General features: G+C 41.4%; 1 protein-coding gene across 1 annotated transcript; it reads right to left on the bottom strand.

Moving 5' to 3' along the window:
* Nucleotides 1-12,822: 12,822 nt before the first annotated feature.
* Nucleotides 12,823-13,913, bottom strand: LOC148115633 (uncharacterized). Its single transcript, XM_087885092.1, has one exon. It carries the CDS (start codon nt 13,870-13,872, stop codon nt 12,823-12,825), a length of 1,050 nt encoding a protein of 349 aa, XP_087741218.1. The 5' UTR covers nt 13,873-13,913.
* Nucleotides 13,914-17,012: the final 3,099 nt, after the last annotated feature.

Raw genomic sequence — 17,012 nt, 5'->3', positions numbered from 1 at the left:
GCATGTGTGTGTATGTGTGAGTGTGTCGGGGTGGATTGGATGGAAGGAGCGGGTTTGGAGTGGCTGAATTTGGGGAGAATGAGGGAGCCAGGGGCAATAAATGGTGCGCCCTTTACTGAGTGTGCAAACAGAAGCAGATGGGGGCTCAGATACAAACCCTGCCTCAGTGTGAGTGAAGTGCCTTGCCTGCCAGAGAGGAGGGGGTCTGTTGAGGTGGGGGAGGGGATCTCTGGGGCATTAGAGAGCCGGAGCATTGCGGTTATGACTGGGAGAGGTAGATATGGCAGGAGCCGAGGGGTAGGCCACCCTCGGGGAACTAGGACTCGCTGTCTCAAAGCGATTACTTGTTCCGGCACCTCTGGTTCTGGTTCACTGGGCTCACCTCGTATACCTGATGACTCGGGATGTCAGGGCCCTGGCCTCAGGCTGCTGCTGTTTAATGCCAGGTCTGTTGTCAACAAGGTCCCCCTCATTCGGGACTTAATCCTGGAGGAGGGGGCTGACCTGGCATGCATAACTGAGACCTGACTGGGCCAGGAGGGGGCTGTGCCCCTCTCAGAGATATGCCCAGACAGGTTCCAGATATTGCATCAGCCGCGACTCCAGGGAAGAGGTGGAGAAGTGGCAGCTATTGTCCGGAAGAGTCTTTGCCCTCGCAGGATCCCTGCCCCTGAGATTGTTAGATGTGAGTCTCTCCTCTTGAGGTTGGACTCAGGGGTTCAGTTGGGCTTGTTGCTGATGTACCTGCCTCCCAGCTGTGTTACAACAGCTCTGCCTGTGCTGCAAGAGGCGGTAGCTGGGCTGACGGTGGAGTTCCCCAGGCTTATGGTACTGGGGGAACTTTAATTTGCCGTCACTTGGTGATTCCTCAGATGTGGCTCAGGAGTTCATGGCTTCCATGACAACCATGGACCTGACCCAAGTAGTTCAGGGTCCAACTCATGGGGGGGGACACATACTTGACCTGGTGTTCCTCTCGGGGCAGGGGAGATATGATCTGGAATTAAGGGGTATAGATGCTTCTCCCTTGTCGTGGTCAGATCATTTCCTGCTGTGGTTAGACTTCAGGACGCTACTCCTCCATCGCAGGGAGGCGGAACCGATTAAGTGGTTCCGCCCCAGGCACCTAATGGACCCTGAAGGGTTCCAGAAAGAGCTTGGGGAGATACATGACTCCCTTGTCCACAGTCCGGCTGAGTCCCTGGTGGCTGCCTGGAATAGGGCGGCATCTGGGGCACTGGACTGGATTGCGCCTTTGCAACCTCTCCATGGTGGTGGATCCAGGAAAGCTCCCTGTTTTATCGAGGAGCTCTGGGAAATGAAGCACCAGAAGAGACATCTAGAGCGACACTGGAGGACCAGTAACTCTGAATCTGACCGAACACTCTTAAGAGCCTTTATTAGGACTTATTTAGTGGCGATATGGGCGGCAAAATGTTCGCATTTTTCCGCACTTATTGCCTCTGCTGATTCGCACCCGGCCGCCCTATTTAGGGTGACTCACTCCCTCCTTAATGCAGGAGGAGTGGAGGAGCCCTTGCAGGGTAGAGATGAGGAGTTTGTGCAGTTTCTGTTGGATAAAGTCGCTCAGATTCGGATGGATCTGGACTCTGATTGGGCAATTATGACCGAGATGACGGGGACAGGTCTTAGTCCTATTGTGTGGGATGAATTTGAGCCTGTGACTCCTGAGGAAGTGGACAAGGCTGTAGGAGCGATGAGTTCCTCCACTTGTTTGTTGGACCCGTGCCCCTCCTGGCTGGTTTTGGCCAGCAGGGAGGTGACACGAGGCTGGCTCCAGGCTTTAGTTAACATGTCCTTGAGGGAAGGGGCCTTCCCGCAACCATTAAAGGAAGCGGTTGTAAGGCCCCTCCTCAAGAAGCCTTCCCTGGATCCAGCAGAATTAAAGAACTTCCATTCAGTCTCCAACCTACCCTTTGTGGGAAAGATTGTAGAGAAAGTGGTGGCACTTCAACTCCTGCGGTCATTGGAGGAAACGGATTATCTAGACCCTTTTCAGTCTGGCTTCAGGCCTGGCTTCAGCATGGAAACTGCCTTGGTCATGCTGATGGATGATCTCTGGCGAGCCTGAGATGGGGGTCATTCCTCCATCTTGGTGCTACTTGACCTCTCAGTGGCTTTCGATACCATTGACCATGGTATCCTTCTGGGATGACTAAGGGAGTTGGGAGTGGGAGGCACCGTGTTATGGTGGTTCTCCTCCTATCTTTCTGGTTGGTCACAGTCGGTGTTGGTAGGAGGACAGAGGTCGACCCCTAGGCCCCTCGTTTGTGGAGTGCCTCAGGGCTTGGTCCTCTCTCCCCTCCTATTTAACATCTACATGAAGCCACTGGGTGAGATCATCCAACGATACAGGGTGAGGTATCAGCAATACGCTGATGATACCCAGCTGTATATCTCTACCCCGCCTCAATTCAGTGAGGAGGTGGATATGATGTGCCGATGCCTGGAGGCCATGAGGGTCTGGATGGGAGTCAACAGGCTCAGACTTAACCCAGACAAGACCGAGTGGCTGTGGGTATTGCCTCCTAAAGACTATATTGATTGTCCATCCTGAGGGAGAAATTGTCCCCCTCAGAACGGGCTCACAATTTGGGTGTCCTCCTAGACTCACAGCTAAGATTAGAGCAACATCTGTCAGCTGTGGCTAGGGGGACCTTTGCACAGGTTCGCCTGGTGCACCAATTGCGACCCTACTTGGATCAGGAGGCTCTTCTCACAGTCACTCATGCTCTTGTCACCTCACGGTTAGATTATTGCAACACGCTCTACCTGGGGCTACATGGGGCTAAGTGTTTGGAGACTACAGTTGGTCCAGAACGCAGCCGCGTGAGCGGTCGTGGACCTAGGTACACCCACATTACACCAATTCTCCGCGAGCTGCACTGGTTCCCTATTAGTCTCCGGTCACAATTCAAGGTGTTGGTTATTACCTTTAAAGCCCTACATGGCTCAGGGCCAGGTTATCTACGAGACCGCCTTCTACCGCATAGCTCCCAGCGACTGGTAAGATCCCACAGAGTTGGTCTCCTCTGGGTCCCGTCAGCTAAACAATGCTGGCTGGCTGTCCCGCAGGGGAGGGCCTTCTCTGTGGCTGCCCCAGCTCTCTGGAAGCAGTTACCTCCTGAGATCCGGACCATCCCCACCCTATTGGCCTTCCGAAAAGCGGTGAAGACCTGGCTTTTCCAGCAGGCCTCGAGCCGTTGATCTCGCTTTGCGATCTGACAAGATCTGGCCATGAATGGTGTGAATGGGTTTTAATTGTTTTTAATGTTTTAATTTTTAATGTTTTTATATGTGGTTTTTAAATTCATTGTAAGCCGCCTTGAGTCTTCGGAGAAAGGCAGCATACAAGTTGAACAAATAAATAAATAAAATAACTGGATTTCTTTTGAAGCTTGGCTCAAGGGTCATGATTTAATTAGGAGACTTCTGGTTGGCACCTTGGTGATTCAGTCAGGGAAAGGCGGGGCTCTTAAGTGCCCCGCAAAAACCCCAACTGTCGAGCCGCTCTGTGGACCTACCCTGTCCTGGAGGGACAGGGGAAGAGAGAGGGACCCCTTGGGCTGCCAAGAGGAACAGGCAAGTTCCTCGGGCCCAGAGGAAGCCCTCTGAGCCGGCAGTGGGGGAGCGGCAGCCATGGTGGCTGCCTTGAAGCCCGGGCCAACCGGAGAAAGCACTGTGCTGGAGGAAGAAGGAAGAGAGAGAGAGAGGTGTTCAGATGCTGGGTAAGCGAGATCAAACCCAGCAGGAACAGCGCTTAAACTGTGGATATTTACAAGTGTGTCCCAGCCTTAATTAGCGGCTATGGTGTATTGGGGCAAGAAGATCTGCAGAATACTTTTTAAAAGGGAAAGACCCACTAAAGAATTATGGATTTTATTGTCTGACTTGGAATGACTGCCTTTCTGGAAAGTTATAAAACTTTGAAAATCGTTTTTTTAAAAAACGGGAATGGATTACTCTGGGAAGAGAGAAAGAGGGAAGAGGCAATAAATAGGACTTTTCTAAAACAAAGGAAAAAGACAAGCAGATAGTTTTGCAATACACAAAATAGAGACTGTGATGAAGTGAAAGTGTAATTGTGGATTGCTAGTAGTTTGGAAGAGAAGCTATGTGTCTTGTTATTTTAACTGGATTACTGTGGCAACAAATAAGGAGCTTTGAGTCTGGAGACACTCAATCTGTCTATTGGAAGCATTATTGATGGAAAGAAAGAAGAAATAAAATGGAATAACTATAATTGAATTAACAGGCGCAGCAAGAAAAGAAAAAAAGGCGTGGCACCAAAAGAAGAGATGATAATATTATATATGGAATGATACAAAAGAACTAAACTTTATAAAACTTTTAACTTTGATAATATTGAAATTGAAAAGGAACAATTTTGAACAGATTGGAAAAAGATTAAATGGAATATAGTAGGTTGAAAGATAAGAAAAATAACATAGTTTAATTAAAATGGAAATGTAATGCCTAATGCATATTTGAAGTTTGAATATTGATATGAGGTATTATACCTCTTTTTCTTTCCTTCCCTTTGCTATTTCTCTGATCTTTTTCTTTCTTTTGTTACTTTCTTTTTTCCTCTTTATTTCTACGCTCCCTCTTTCCTCCATTTCTGCTTTTTTTTTTTTACTCTTTATTTCTATTCATTCTAAATTGGACTATAAATATATATATTTGGTCATGAAATAAGACTATAAATGATTGAAGCAGAATATGATTTTTTTAAAATGTTCTAAATGCTTAAATGAATCTTTGAGTTTTAAAATAAATATAAAGAGAGGTGGCTTTAAAGGGAATTTATAACCCAGGAGAAAGTATGTCAGAAGATATGTGCTAAAATTTATGCTGAGTCAAAACTGTAGGATTGTGTTGAAAAAGCAATCTATGTAATATGATGTGAATTAGTTAAAATAAAATAGCTAAAATAACAGATGTAGGTGTGGAGGAAAATATGCTGGTAACGCCAGCCAAATAAGAGAAGGAGACTCGGAGGAGAATATGCTGGAAATCAGCCAAAATAAAACATGCTGGAAATCAGCCAAATAATAGTGGGAGGTTTGGAGGAAATTATGCTGGAAATCAGCCAAAACATAATATGCTGGAAATCAGCCAATAACAGGTGGAGGTATGGTGGTGACTATGCTGGAAATCAGCCAAAATAAAGCATGCTGAAAATCAGCCAAACAAAAACTGGAGGTATGGAGGAGAATATGCTGTTAATCAGCCAAACAATAATATGCTGGAAATCAGCCAACAATAGTAGGAGATATGGAGAAGATATGGATTTTGAGAAATATTTGAGTAATATGTAAAATTAAAAGTAAATTAATAAAGATTTACGGTTTAAAGACCTGATACAGGGGTCAAGAGATTAAGAAATATGGATTGTATTTGTATTTGTATTTATTAAACTTCTATACCGCCCTTCTCCCGAAGGACTCAGGGCGGTGTATAGCCATATTAAAACAAACATATACTCACAAAATTTAAAAACAATTTAAAATAAATATATAAATTTGGCTCTTATGTTAAAAGCTACAAACACCCAATTTAAAATTCATTTTTTAAGCTAGCCCAGCCAGTTGGAACAAAAGAGTCCTAAGGGCCCGGCGAAAGGTACATAGGACGGGGATCATGCAAACCTCCAGGGGCAGTTCATTCCAGAGGGCAGGTGCCCCCACAGAGAAGGCTCTCCCTCTAGGTGTCGCCAGTCGAAACTGTTTGGCCGATGGCACCCTGAGGAATCCCTCTCTGTGGGAGCGTATTGGCCGGTGGGAGGCTATCGGTGGCAGAAGTTGATCTCGTATATACCCAGGTCCTAAGCCATGGAGTGCTTTAAAGGTGGTGACCAATACCTTGAATCGCACCCGGAAGACCACCGGAAGCCAGTGCAGCTCGCGCAGGAGAGGTGTTACATGTGTGCGCTGTGTCGCCCCCATAATCACCCGCGCAGCTGCATTCTGGACCAGTTGGAGCCTCCGAGTGCTCTTCAAGGGGAGCCCCATGTAGAAAGCATTACAATAGTCCAGACAGGATGTGACGAGGGCATGAGTGACCCTGCGCAAGGCGTCCCAGTCCAGAAAGGGACGCAACTGGTGGATCAGGCGAACCTGATAAAAAGCTCCCCTGGCCACAGCCATATGGTCTTCTAAAGACAGCCGTGCATCCAGGAGAACACCCAAGTTGCGAGCCCTTTCTGAGGGGGTCAAGATCTCGCCCCCAATAGTCAGCGATGGAGCTAGCTGGCTATATCTGGATGCCAGAAACTACAGCCACTCAGTCTTGGAAGGGTTGAGTCTGAGCTTGTTTCTCCCCATCCAGATCTGCATGGCCTCCAGGCACCGGGACATCATGTCAAGGCCATCTTTGGGGTGGTCCAGGTTGGAGATGTACAGCTGAGTATCATCAGCGTACTGATGGCACTTCACCCCAAAACCATGGATGATCTCACCCAGCGGCTTCACATAAATGTTGAACAGAAAGGGCGAGAGGATCGACCCCTGCAGCACCCCAAAAACAAGGCACCTCGAGGTCGACCTCTGTCCACCTGCCAACATAAACTGTGTACAGTCAGAGAGGAAGGAGAGAACCACTGCAACACGGTGTCCCCCACTCCCAACCCCTCCAATCAGCGCAGCATGATACCGTGGTCAATGGTATCAAAAGCCGCTGAGAGATCTAATAGGACCAGGACAGAGGAATAGCCCCTGTCCTGAGCCCTACAGAGATCATCAACCAATGCGACCAATGCCGTTTTGGTGCTGTACCCTGGCGTGAAGCCCGACTGGTATGGATCTAGATAGACAGCTTCATCCAGGTACTGGGGAAGTTGTCGCGCCACCACACTCTCAACAACCTTTGCCACAAAGCGAAGGTTGAAGACTGGATGATGGTTCGCTAGTACAGCCGGGTCCAAGGAAGGCTTCTTGAGGAGGGGCCTCACCACCGCCTCTTTCAGGAAGGGAGGGAAGAAACCCTCACTCAAAGAAGCGTTAATAATCCCTTGGAGCCAGCCTAGTGTAACCGCCTGGGAGGCCAGCACCAACCAGAAGGGACATGGGTCCAATAAACATGTGGCAGCGCTAAGCCTACCCAGAATCCTGTCCATGTCCTCAGGAGTTATAAGGTCAAACCCCTCCCAGATAACACTCTCAAGACCCACCTCCGTCACCCCATCTGAATCTACCCAATCGGAGTCCAGGCCTTCCCGAATCTGAGTGACTTTGTCATGCAGAAATTGCACAAAATCCTCAGCCCTACCCTGCAAGGGGTCTTCCCTCACTCACAAATGGAGGAGGGAGCGGGTCACCCTAAATAAGGCTGCTAGGCGGTTTTCTGCAGACGCAATAAGAGCGGAAAAATAATTTGATTTTGCCGCCCTTATCGTCACTAGGTAGATCTTAATATGTGACCTCACCAGTGTTCGGTCAGATTCGGAGCGGCTGGCCCTCCAGTCGCTCTCCAGGCGTCTTTTCTGGTGCTTCATCTCCCTCAGCTCCTCGGAGAACCAGGGAGCCACCTGGGATTGGCACCGGGTCAGAGGCCGCAAAGGCACGACACAGTCCAAAGCTCCAGCGGCCGCCCTATCCCAGGCGGCCACCAGTTCTTCAGTTGAGTCATCAGCCAGAGCCTCAGGGAATGGCCCAAGCTCCATCAGGAACCTATCCAGATCCATCAGGCGCCTGGGGCGGAACCACCTTGTCGGTTCCGCCTCTCTGCGGCGAGGTGTGGTGGTACGAAAGTCGAGGCAAAGGAGTAAATGATCTGACCATGACAAGGGTTCAATAACTATATCCCCTATTTCTGTGTGGTGAGAAATTATAAGGTAAATAATTAGACTAAGAGGTTAGAATTTTTTTTTTTTAATGTTTTAATATTGATGTTAAAAGATGTAATGAAGACAGCTGGTAAAAGAATCAGAAATAATTGAACTTACAAATCAGTATAACAATGAATTAAATGTGTATTTGGAAATTAAATTGATGGTGATATAATAGAATGGTTCTGATCAAGATATTAGAATTTATGACTAAAAATTTCTCTACGTTTTGATTATTAATTTTAAAAGATATAATGGGAAATTATGAATGGAGTTTTTTAAAATGTAAGCAATTGTACCTATCTATGACCGGATCAAGACTTCGCTCTCGAAAGAGATATATTTTATTTGTTATGTTGGAAAAAATAAACAATATTTTACAAAAAAAAAAAAAAAAAGGCTCATGATTTAATTAGGGCATCTGTTGGATCCCTGACATAAATAATGAGAAGTTGATTAACTTTTTGGCACTGCACTCAGTGGTGGGATTCAAGTAATTTAACAACCAGTTCTCTGCCCTAATGATTTCTTCCAACAACCAGCTTGCCAAACTGCTCATAAAGTTAACAACCGGTTCTCCCAAAGTAGTGCAAACTGGCTGAATCCCACCACTGATTGCACTATATAGATATAAAGCTATAGTAAATATGACATGCTTTCATGAAAATCCAAACTGAAGATTTCTTTCTTTCTTTATTGAATTTGTCAAAGAAAAATGAGAACAAGAATAAGAGAATAAAAATACAATGACAGGGACGATAGCAGTGGTGAAATTCAATTTTTTTTAATTAAAAAGTTTTTAAAAATTTTACAAATGTTTTCCCATCCCACCTCCCACCTCCCTCCCCAACCCTCCCCCCTCCACTTCCCAGATCAAAATACAGGGTATAGCATTTAACAATCATATACTAACATATGCTAACTATCTATAGACTCCTATCTCCCTCTTGTACTTTTAACTCCCCTTTTACATGACTAAATTTAAATACTTTCTAAAAACTCTTTATTCATTCATAAAATATTTGAAACTTTTTAATCCCATATTTTTTTTGAATATAGTCAATCCATCTTCTCCATTCCAAAATATATCTTTCATTTGAATGGTCCTTCAAATACGCTGAAATTTTGGCCATCTCTGCTAAGTTCATTACTTTTAGTCCATTCTTCAATAGTAGGCAAGTCTTCCTTCTTCCAATACTGTGCCACCAAAAGTCTTGCTGCGGTTATTAAATTTAAAATCAAATTAGTCTCTATAACCATACAATCTGTAATTATACCCAGCAAAAACAGCTGTGGAGTAAAGTTTATCTTTTTTTTAAGAATGTTTTGCATAATCCACCATATTTTTATCCAGAATGCTTTGATTTTTTTACATGTCCACCATATATGATAATACGTGGCTTCATCACACTCACATCTCCAACACTTAGATTGTAAACTTGGATACATACAAGCTAACTTTTTAGGATCTAAGTGCCATCTATAAAACATTTTATAAAAATTTTCTCTCATATTTTGAGTTTGCATAAATTTTACATTTCTAACCCGTATTTTTTCCCATGTTTCCATCATTATTGGTTCCTCAATATTTTGTGCCCATTTTATCATACAATCTTTAACTAACTCCATTTCTGAATCTATTTCTATCAATGTATTATACAACCTTTTTATATGCATTTGACTCTGGTCTCTGATTTGTTTTACCAAGTTTTCATCTGTTTACATGATACCAATTTTCTGATCCTCTTTCCATCTAGCTTGTAACTGTCCACACTGAAACCAAGTTTGAATTATCCTTTCTTCTTTTAGTACATTCAAAGACTTTAACTGTAATATACCTCTTTCCATATTGAGAAGCTCTTTATATGTAATCACATCTTGTTTTTGTTCTACACTTATATTCTCTATCGCATGTCTGGGTACTGCCCATAAAGGTATCTTATCATTTAATTTGTATTGATACTTTCTCCAGACACGCAATAAAGCATTCCTTAATATATGGCTTTTAAAAGTCTTATCCACCTTCTTTTCATATAATAAATAAGCACGCCAACCATATAACAAATCATATCCCTCAATATTCAAAATTCTTCCTTCTGTTAAATTAATCCAATCACTAATTGCTGATAGGGCAGTTGCTTTGTAATATAATCTTAAATTGGGCATTTTGAGACCTCCTCTTTCACGTATATCTTGCATTATCTTTAATTTTATTCTCGGTCTTTTCCCTGCCCAAACAAAATTATTAATACCCTTCTGCCATTCCCCCAAATTTGCATCTTTTTAAAGTTTTTGTATCATTTGAAAAAGAAATAAAAACTTAGGCAAAACATTCATTTTTATTGCTGCTATTCTTTCCAACAGAGACAATTGTAGTTTTTTCCACTTGTCCATCTCTTTCTGTATTTTTTGCCATAACAGTTCATAATTATACTTATATAATTTCACATTTGAAGTTGTATTATAAACCCCTAAATATTTAACCTTTTTTACTATTTCAAATCCTGTTACTTTTTCTAATTCTTCTTTTTTATTTGTAGTCATATTTTTAGTTATTATCTTTGTTTTCCCTATATTTATTTTAAAACCTGATACTTGACCATATTGATTAACTATATCCATTAAACCTATAGCTGATTGCACTGGTTAGGTTAAAGTTACAACCAAGTCATCTGCAAATGCTCATAATCTGTAATCATAATGCCTAATTTTAATTCCCTTTATTTTTTCTGACTCCTGTATTTTGTTCAGCAAAAATTCCAAAGTCAAAATAAACAATAATGGGGACAGGGGACACCCCTGTCTTGTTCCTTTTTCAATTTTGAAGATTTTTGTTAAGCTACCATTAATTATTATTTATGCTGTTTGTTCCTGGTATATTACCTTAATAGATTGTGTAAAATACTCTCCAAACTGCATCTTTTGTATTATTTTCAGGAAAAAATGCCAATTCAATCGATCAAATGCTTTCTCCGCATCCAGAAATATAAGCACTGCAGGGACTTGGTTGTTCTTCCCCAAATACTCCAGTACTTTAACAATTTGCCTTACATTGCTTTTCATCTGTCTCCCATTTATAAATCCAGATTGATCATTGTGAATCATTTGTTGCATAACTAACATTAACCTATTTGCTAATATTTTGGCAAAAATCTTATAATCTGTATTAAGTAGCAATATAGGCCTATAGTTTTTTGGCTGACTATGTTCTTGGTCCTCCTTCGGGATCAAAGAAATAAAGGCTGTTCTCCATGATGGGGGTACATTTCCTCCAAATTGTATTCTACTAAATAGTTCCTTAAGTGGTTCCACCATTTCTAACTGCAAATTTTTATAATAAACAGCTGTCAATCCATCCGTTCCAGGAGCCTTACCAACCTTTAACTGCTTAATTGCCAAGAAAATTTCCTCTGAAGTTATCGGTTGATTCAATTTTTCCCTTTGCTCATCTGTAAGTATAGGGATATTCTCCTTTTGTAGGTATCTATCTATATCCTTCTTCTGTAGGTATCTATCTATATCTATACCTTGAATTTTATCACTAGCATACAACCTCGTATAAAATTCTAGAAATGCTTTCTAAAATTCTAGAAATGTCCTGATTTTATGCTTGGTTTTTAAAATTTTGATATTGATTTTAATTGAAATGTTTTAAATTATGGGCCAAACCTTATTTAATTATTTTAAACCTATTTTAACTTTTGTGTACAAATGTTTTATTTTGGCTGTTCACCGCTCTGAGTCCGAAAGGAGAAGGGCAGTATAGAAATTTGAAAAATTAAATAAATAAATAAATAAATAAATAAATAAATAAATAATCATATTTTGTTGATACACCTCTTTACCTTTATATTCTATTTTCTCTATAGTACGAGACTTTTGTTTTTTCCTTAGCAAATATGCTAACCATCTACCTGGTTTATTCGCATTGCAAAAAGTATTGTGTTTAGCATATTGTAAATTAGTTGCTACCTGATCTGACATCAACATCTTAAACTGCCCTCGCAATAAGATAATTGCTTCTTTTATTTTCTTATCTGCTGGATTCAATATTAATGCCTGCTCTTTCTTTTTTATTTCCTCTTCTAATTCCATCCATTTTTTCACCTGTCTATGTCTATATGTATTGTTCAAATATATTAAAACACCTCTCATGTATGCTTTGCTTGCATCCCAAACCATTTCCATGGGTGTACCCTTATGCATATTCATAACAAAAAATTCTTTCATTAATTTTTTACATTCTTTCACATTTTCCTCATATCTAAATAGATTTTCATTTAACCGCCAAGACCTCCTGGAACCTTTTCCATATTCCAATTCCATCCAAACTGGGCTATGATCTGTTAAAATTCTTGGGCATATCTTCATCTTCTTCACCCTAGAAAGAAAATCGTTAGTAATTAATATGAAATCAATTCTAGAAAAGGATTGGTGCCTATCAGAGAAAAATGTAAAATCTTGTTCTTCAACATTCTGTTCTCACCAAATAACTCTCAACTCCATATCATCCATCATATCAAAAAAGGATTTAGGCAGTCTAGCACATGTTTGGATGTTTGACAAGAGCCCTTTCTTATCTTTTTGGGTATCCACTACTCCATTGTATTAATTTGGTATGCAGAAGCTTATAAAATTTCTCTTGTTGTTGATTAGGTCCATATACTCCAATTAAAAGTATTTTCTTTCCTTCTATTAAAAGTTCAATTGCTATATATCTTCCTTGAGCATCTACTTCAATTGATTTAGCAATTAAGTCTTTCCTTAAATATATTATTATACCATTTTTCTTCTCTGGAGCAGATGCAACAAAGTGTGTTCCCAATCTTGCATTTATCAAATATTTTTGGTCTCTTGTTCTAATATGTGTTTCTTGCAAACAAATTACATCATTTTTAAACTGTTTCAGATAATGAAATATTTTTTTTCTCTTCTGCGGTGAATTTAAGCCATTAACATTCCACGTTAAGAATCTAATTGCCATTCTTGGCCCCCTGAAGCTTTTGGAGCACCAGCTGAAAATCTTCATGGATTTTCTTCTTCGGCCTTGCTCCTCCCACTGCTTCTGTATTTGTAGTTTCTTGAATTATTATCTGAGTTTGCTGTGCCTTTAATTCTTGTTCTTTATGTTTGGCTGCTGCTCGAGTTTGTCTTTGATCCTTTGGTCCTTCTATTTTTTCAGATAATTCCAAAGCTTGAACAGTACCCGAAAGTTGCAATAAATCTTCTTGCATAATCAAAGCCCCTCCTTGGGCTTGTGCCTGCATACCTTCCTTTTCCCCCTTTCTTGCCTCCTCTGCTTCTTTTCTTCTTCTAACTTCTGGGGATGGTGGGCGTCCAGCCTTTACTACATTGATGTAAAAATCTCTAGCCTTCCAAACTGTATTAAGACGATAGATTTCTCCTGAGTAATTCATCACTAATCTAGCTGGAACCTCCCATCTGTACTGCATCTGGCATTTTCTGAGTTCTTCAACTAGAAATGCATAATCCTTTCTAGTTCTCAACATTTTGGGGGGAATTTCTTTCAATACTAAAACCTCCTGTCCTGCCACTTGGAGTTTATTTTTGTAAGAAGCTTGTAAGATTTCATTTTGTATCCTCCTTGTAATAAAGTAAATTACAATATCTCTTGGTAATTGTCTCTGTCTGGCAACCCATGAGTTAACACGATAGATTTTATCTATTTGCCATTTAAACTCTGCCTTTGAGTCTCCAGTTAGCTGTGCAAAAGCTTCTGCAAAAATCTCTCTCAGGTTCTCTTGATTATTTTCTCTCAGACCTCTTACTCTCAGGGCAAACTCCATTGCTCTATATTGTATCATTGTAACTTCTGCGTCTGCCTTTTCCATCTTAGTTTGAACCTCGCCAATTTTATTTTCCAAATTCACATTAGACTGATAAATTTCTTCCACCCTTTCCTCCAACGATTCAACATGACCTGCCAGACCCTGAAGTGCCAAAACAATGTCTTCTCTTATTTCTTTATTTCGAGTTTGGATTACTTCCTTAATTTCAGCCATCTCATCAGACACGTCTTTAATTTTTTCCTAAAAAACAGATGTAATTTTTCCTTCTAGAACAGAGGCTTGCATCTTTAAAGCCTCCTGAAGGGCTTCTAGTGTCAATAATTGTGTATCCGCTGGGGCTAACAAAGATTGCAGTTTAGATGATTGAGCTGGTGATTGAGCTGGTGATGCCCCAGCACTTTTAGTAACTCCAATTTTTATTTGCTTTGAGGCCATTTTTTAATTTTCAAATTGCACTTTTACAACAGCCAAATCAATAAATCCAATCCTTAATTCCCAATCCTTAGTAGATATTATAATTTGTTAAAAGTCAATACTGTATTCTTCAATCCTGAAGTCTTAATTCTTTTAAGCCAAGGTCCATTAATTTTAAACGGGGCTGTCAATGTTAACAAACACTTTCCATTTAACTTTCATTTTCACACCCTTCTAAAGTTCCGGCGCCATTTCCTTTCCTCTTTGTTTTACAAAATAGCCTCAGAAGGAAGAAGTATAAATACAGAGTTAAAGTTCAGTACTTGAGATTCCTGTAACTCCTGTCTTTGTTCTGCCTGCTTTTGAATTCATTGTTAATTGTTGATTGCAGGGGTGGTCGTGGCATCTTGTTCTGCTTAAAAGCAGAAGAGTCCTGGATCCGGAGCTCTGACAGGCTTCTAGGGAGTTCTCACCCTCCAAGCTCCAGATTTATTCCTGGGGCTTTTGGGGAGCTCTACCTTCGCCCGGCTGCTCACCTCCCCCTCTTCTCCCGAGGGGAAAGTTTCCAAACTGCTAGATGGCAGATTTATGCTGTCTTGGCAGTTTTACAAGATCACGAGGCTGACGATCCCAAAGGAATGTCTTCCAATGCCTGTGGTGCCACCGGAAGCCAAAAATTCAAAAAATTTTACTACCAGTTTGGTGGGCATGGCTTGGTGGGCATGGTGTGGCTTGGTGGGTGTGGTAGGGGAAGGATACTGCAAAATCCCCATTCCCACACCACTCCTAGGGCCAGCCAGAGGTGGCATTTGCCAGTTCTCCAAACTACTCAAAATTTCCACTACCTGTTCTCCAGAACCTGTCAGAACCTGCTGAATTTTACCCCTGGATGATAGGCACATTAGTGCACTTATGCATGCTCCCCCTATTGACCACTTAAGTATGATGTAAGTTCCATGAAAGTCAATTTGTGACTGAAACTGGGAAAATTTGTAGCTGAGACAACTGAATCAGGTAGGGCATTCCAGACTTTGACAACTTTATTACAGAAATCATATTTTTACAGTAAAGTTTAGAACGATTTACATGGAATTTAAAGCGGTTGTTTGCAGACATATTATTGTGATTAAAACAGAAAAAGCCATTTACAGATAAAATATTACTATGTTTAATTTTGGATGCAATACGTAGGCCTGGCCACAAGGGACGCAGTACTAAATTATCCAAATCGAGAATTTTGAGCCTAATAGCATAGGGAATCCTATTGTATAAAGAATTGTGCAAAACTTTTCTCGTGAAGTACTTCTGAACCCACTCAATTGTACTGATGTCAGATATATGGTGGGGATTCCAAACAGTTGAACAATACTCTAAGATTGGTCTAGCATAAGTTTTATAAGCTCTAATGAGCAATACAATGTTTCCAGGAAAAAGAACTTCACCAAATTAACTCTTAATGCTTTTTTAGCAATGCTGTTACAGTGAGCGTTGGAGCATAAATTGTCAGAGATAAGTATACCTATGTCCTTAACAAGGTGGGGGTCATCTGCTAGATCAGGGATCGCCAAGCTTTTGGACCTCAGGGACCACTAAATTCATAATTTTAAATCCCGCGGACCGCTAATATGATCTGCCTAATGACCGGCTAGGTGGGTGTGGCCAACTTGATGTCATTCACGTCAAGGGGCGCCTTGCCAGACTCTACTTGCCACTCCTTGCCTACCTGCTTGGGCTCCTTAGGGCCCCAAAAGGAAGCAGTTGTTGGAGCTAAGAAGCCACCACCAGTTGTTTACCACTGTGCTAGATCAATGCCACTTTTCTTATACTTGACATTCTGATTATGTTTACTAATATATAAGACCGAGCATTTATGAATTGAAATTTGAAGTTGCTAAATAGATGACCATTCAGAACCATAGTTGAGATCACTTTGCAAAACAAGAGAATTATCTGTAGAATTGAATAATTTTATGTCATCGGCAAAAAGAATGCAATTGCTTTTAAGTTGATCACATAAATCATTGATATAGAGCAAAAAAAGATGATGAAATTTCTTACGTTGCATTGACAACACCTTCTACCAAATTCTGCCCTTCTTGTTGGCTGTTCATGAAGTCAACCAGAATTCAAGGCTCTTACCCAACATCACCCTGGGCTACAACATCTATGAGACCTTTTTCAGTGCAAGAATGACATTTGAGGCCATGCTGGATGTGCTGTCTACAGGACAGGAGAACATCCCAAACTACAGATGTGGAAGACAAAAGAACCTGCTGGCGATTCTTGAAGAGATGGATTCTGAACTCTTTGATCATATTTCCAATGTCTTGAGCATCTATAAAATTCCACAGGTATAAAGCCAAATGAAATTAATTCCATGTTGTAAATTGTTCTGATTTGCCTAGCAGGCAGCACTTGTATATATTTCTCCAAATAAATTGAAAGTCAGAAAGTCAGAGAGATTAGAAGAGTTGAAAGAATTGTTAATTCACAAAGTATATGTGTATACATAAAGTGATGGGCTGCCGGAACCGGTAGTTCCAGCGATCAGTTGTCCCTGCCCACCTACCTGCCCCCATCCTATCCTGTCCTATATTTTCAAGTCAGAATTTCTTCCCCCCTCTGACCCACACAAGAAGACCCCAAAGGGGGAGATTCTGCAGCAACACAAACTTTCATTGCACGTATCCAATCCAGGGGCCGTAGTTTGAGGACCCCTGATTTAGTGCAATATAAAAAATGCAAATAATTTTTCTGAGGACCACCTAAATTTTCTCCATGGACCATCAGTTGGTGACCACTTTCCTAGAGGAGATAAACCCTGACTGCTCTTTAGAAGGCCAGATCCTGAAAATGAAACTCAAATACTTTGGCCACCTAATGAGAAAGAAGGACTCACTGGAGGAGAGCCTAATGCTGGGTAAGGAAGAAGAAGGAGA

This window comes from Pantherophis guttatus, chromosome 2 (assembly GCF_059756535.1).
Source record: "Pantherophis guttatus breed Tessera chromosome 2, ASM5975653v1, whole genome shotgun sequence".
Taxonomy (NCBI): domain Eukaryota; kingdom Metazoa; phylum Chordata; class Lepidosauria; order Squamata; family Colubridae; genus Pantherophis; species Pantherophis guttatus.
This window is presented reverse-complemented; position numbering and strand designations above follow the sequence as displayed.

Coding starts and splice junctions, on each gene's coding strand:
- LOC148115633 (XM_087885092.1), bottom strand. CDS start 13,872: ATGGCTGAAATTAAGGAAGTAATCCAAACTCGAAATAAAGAAATAAGA.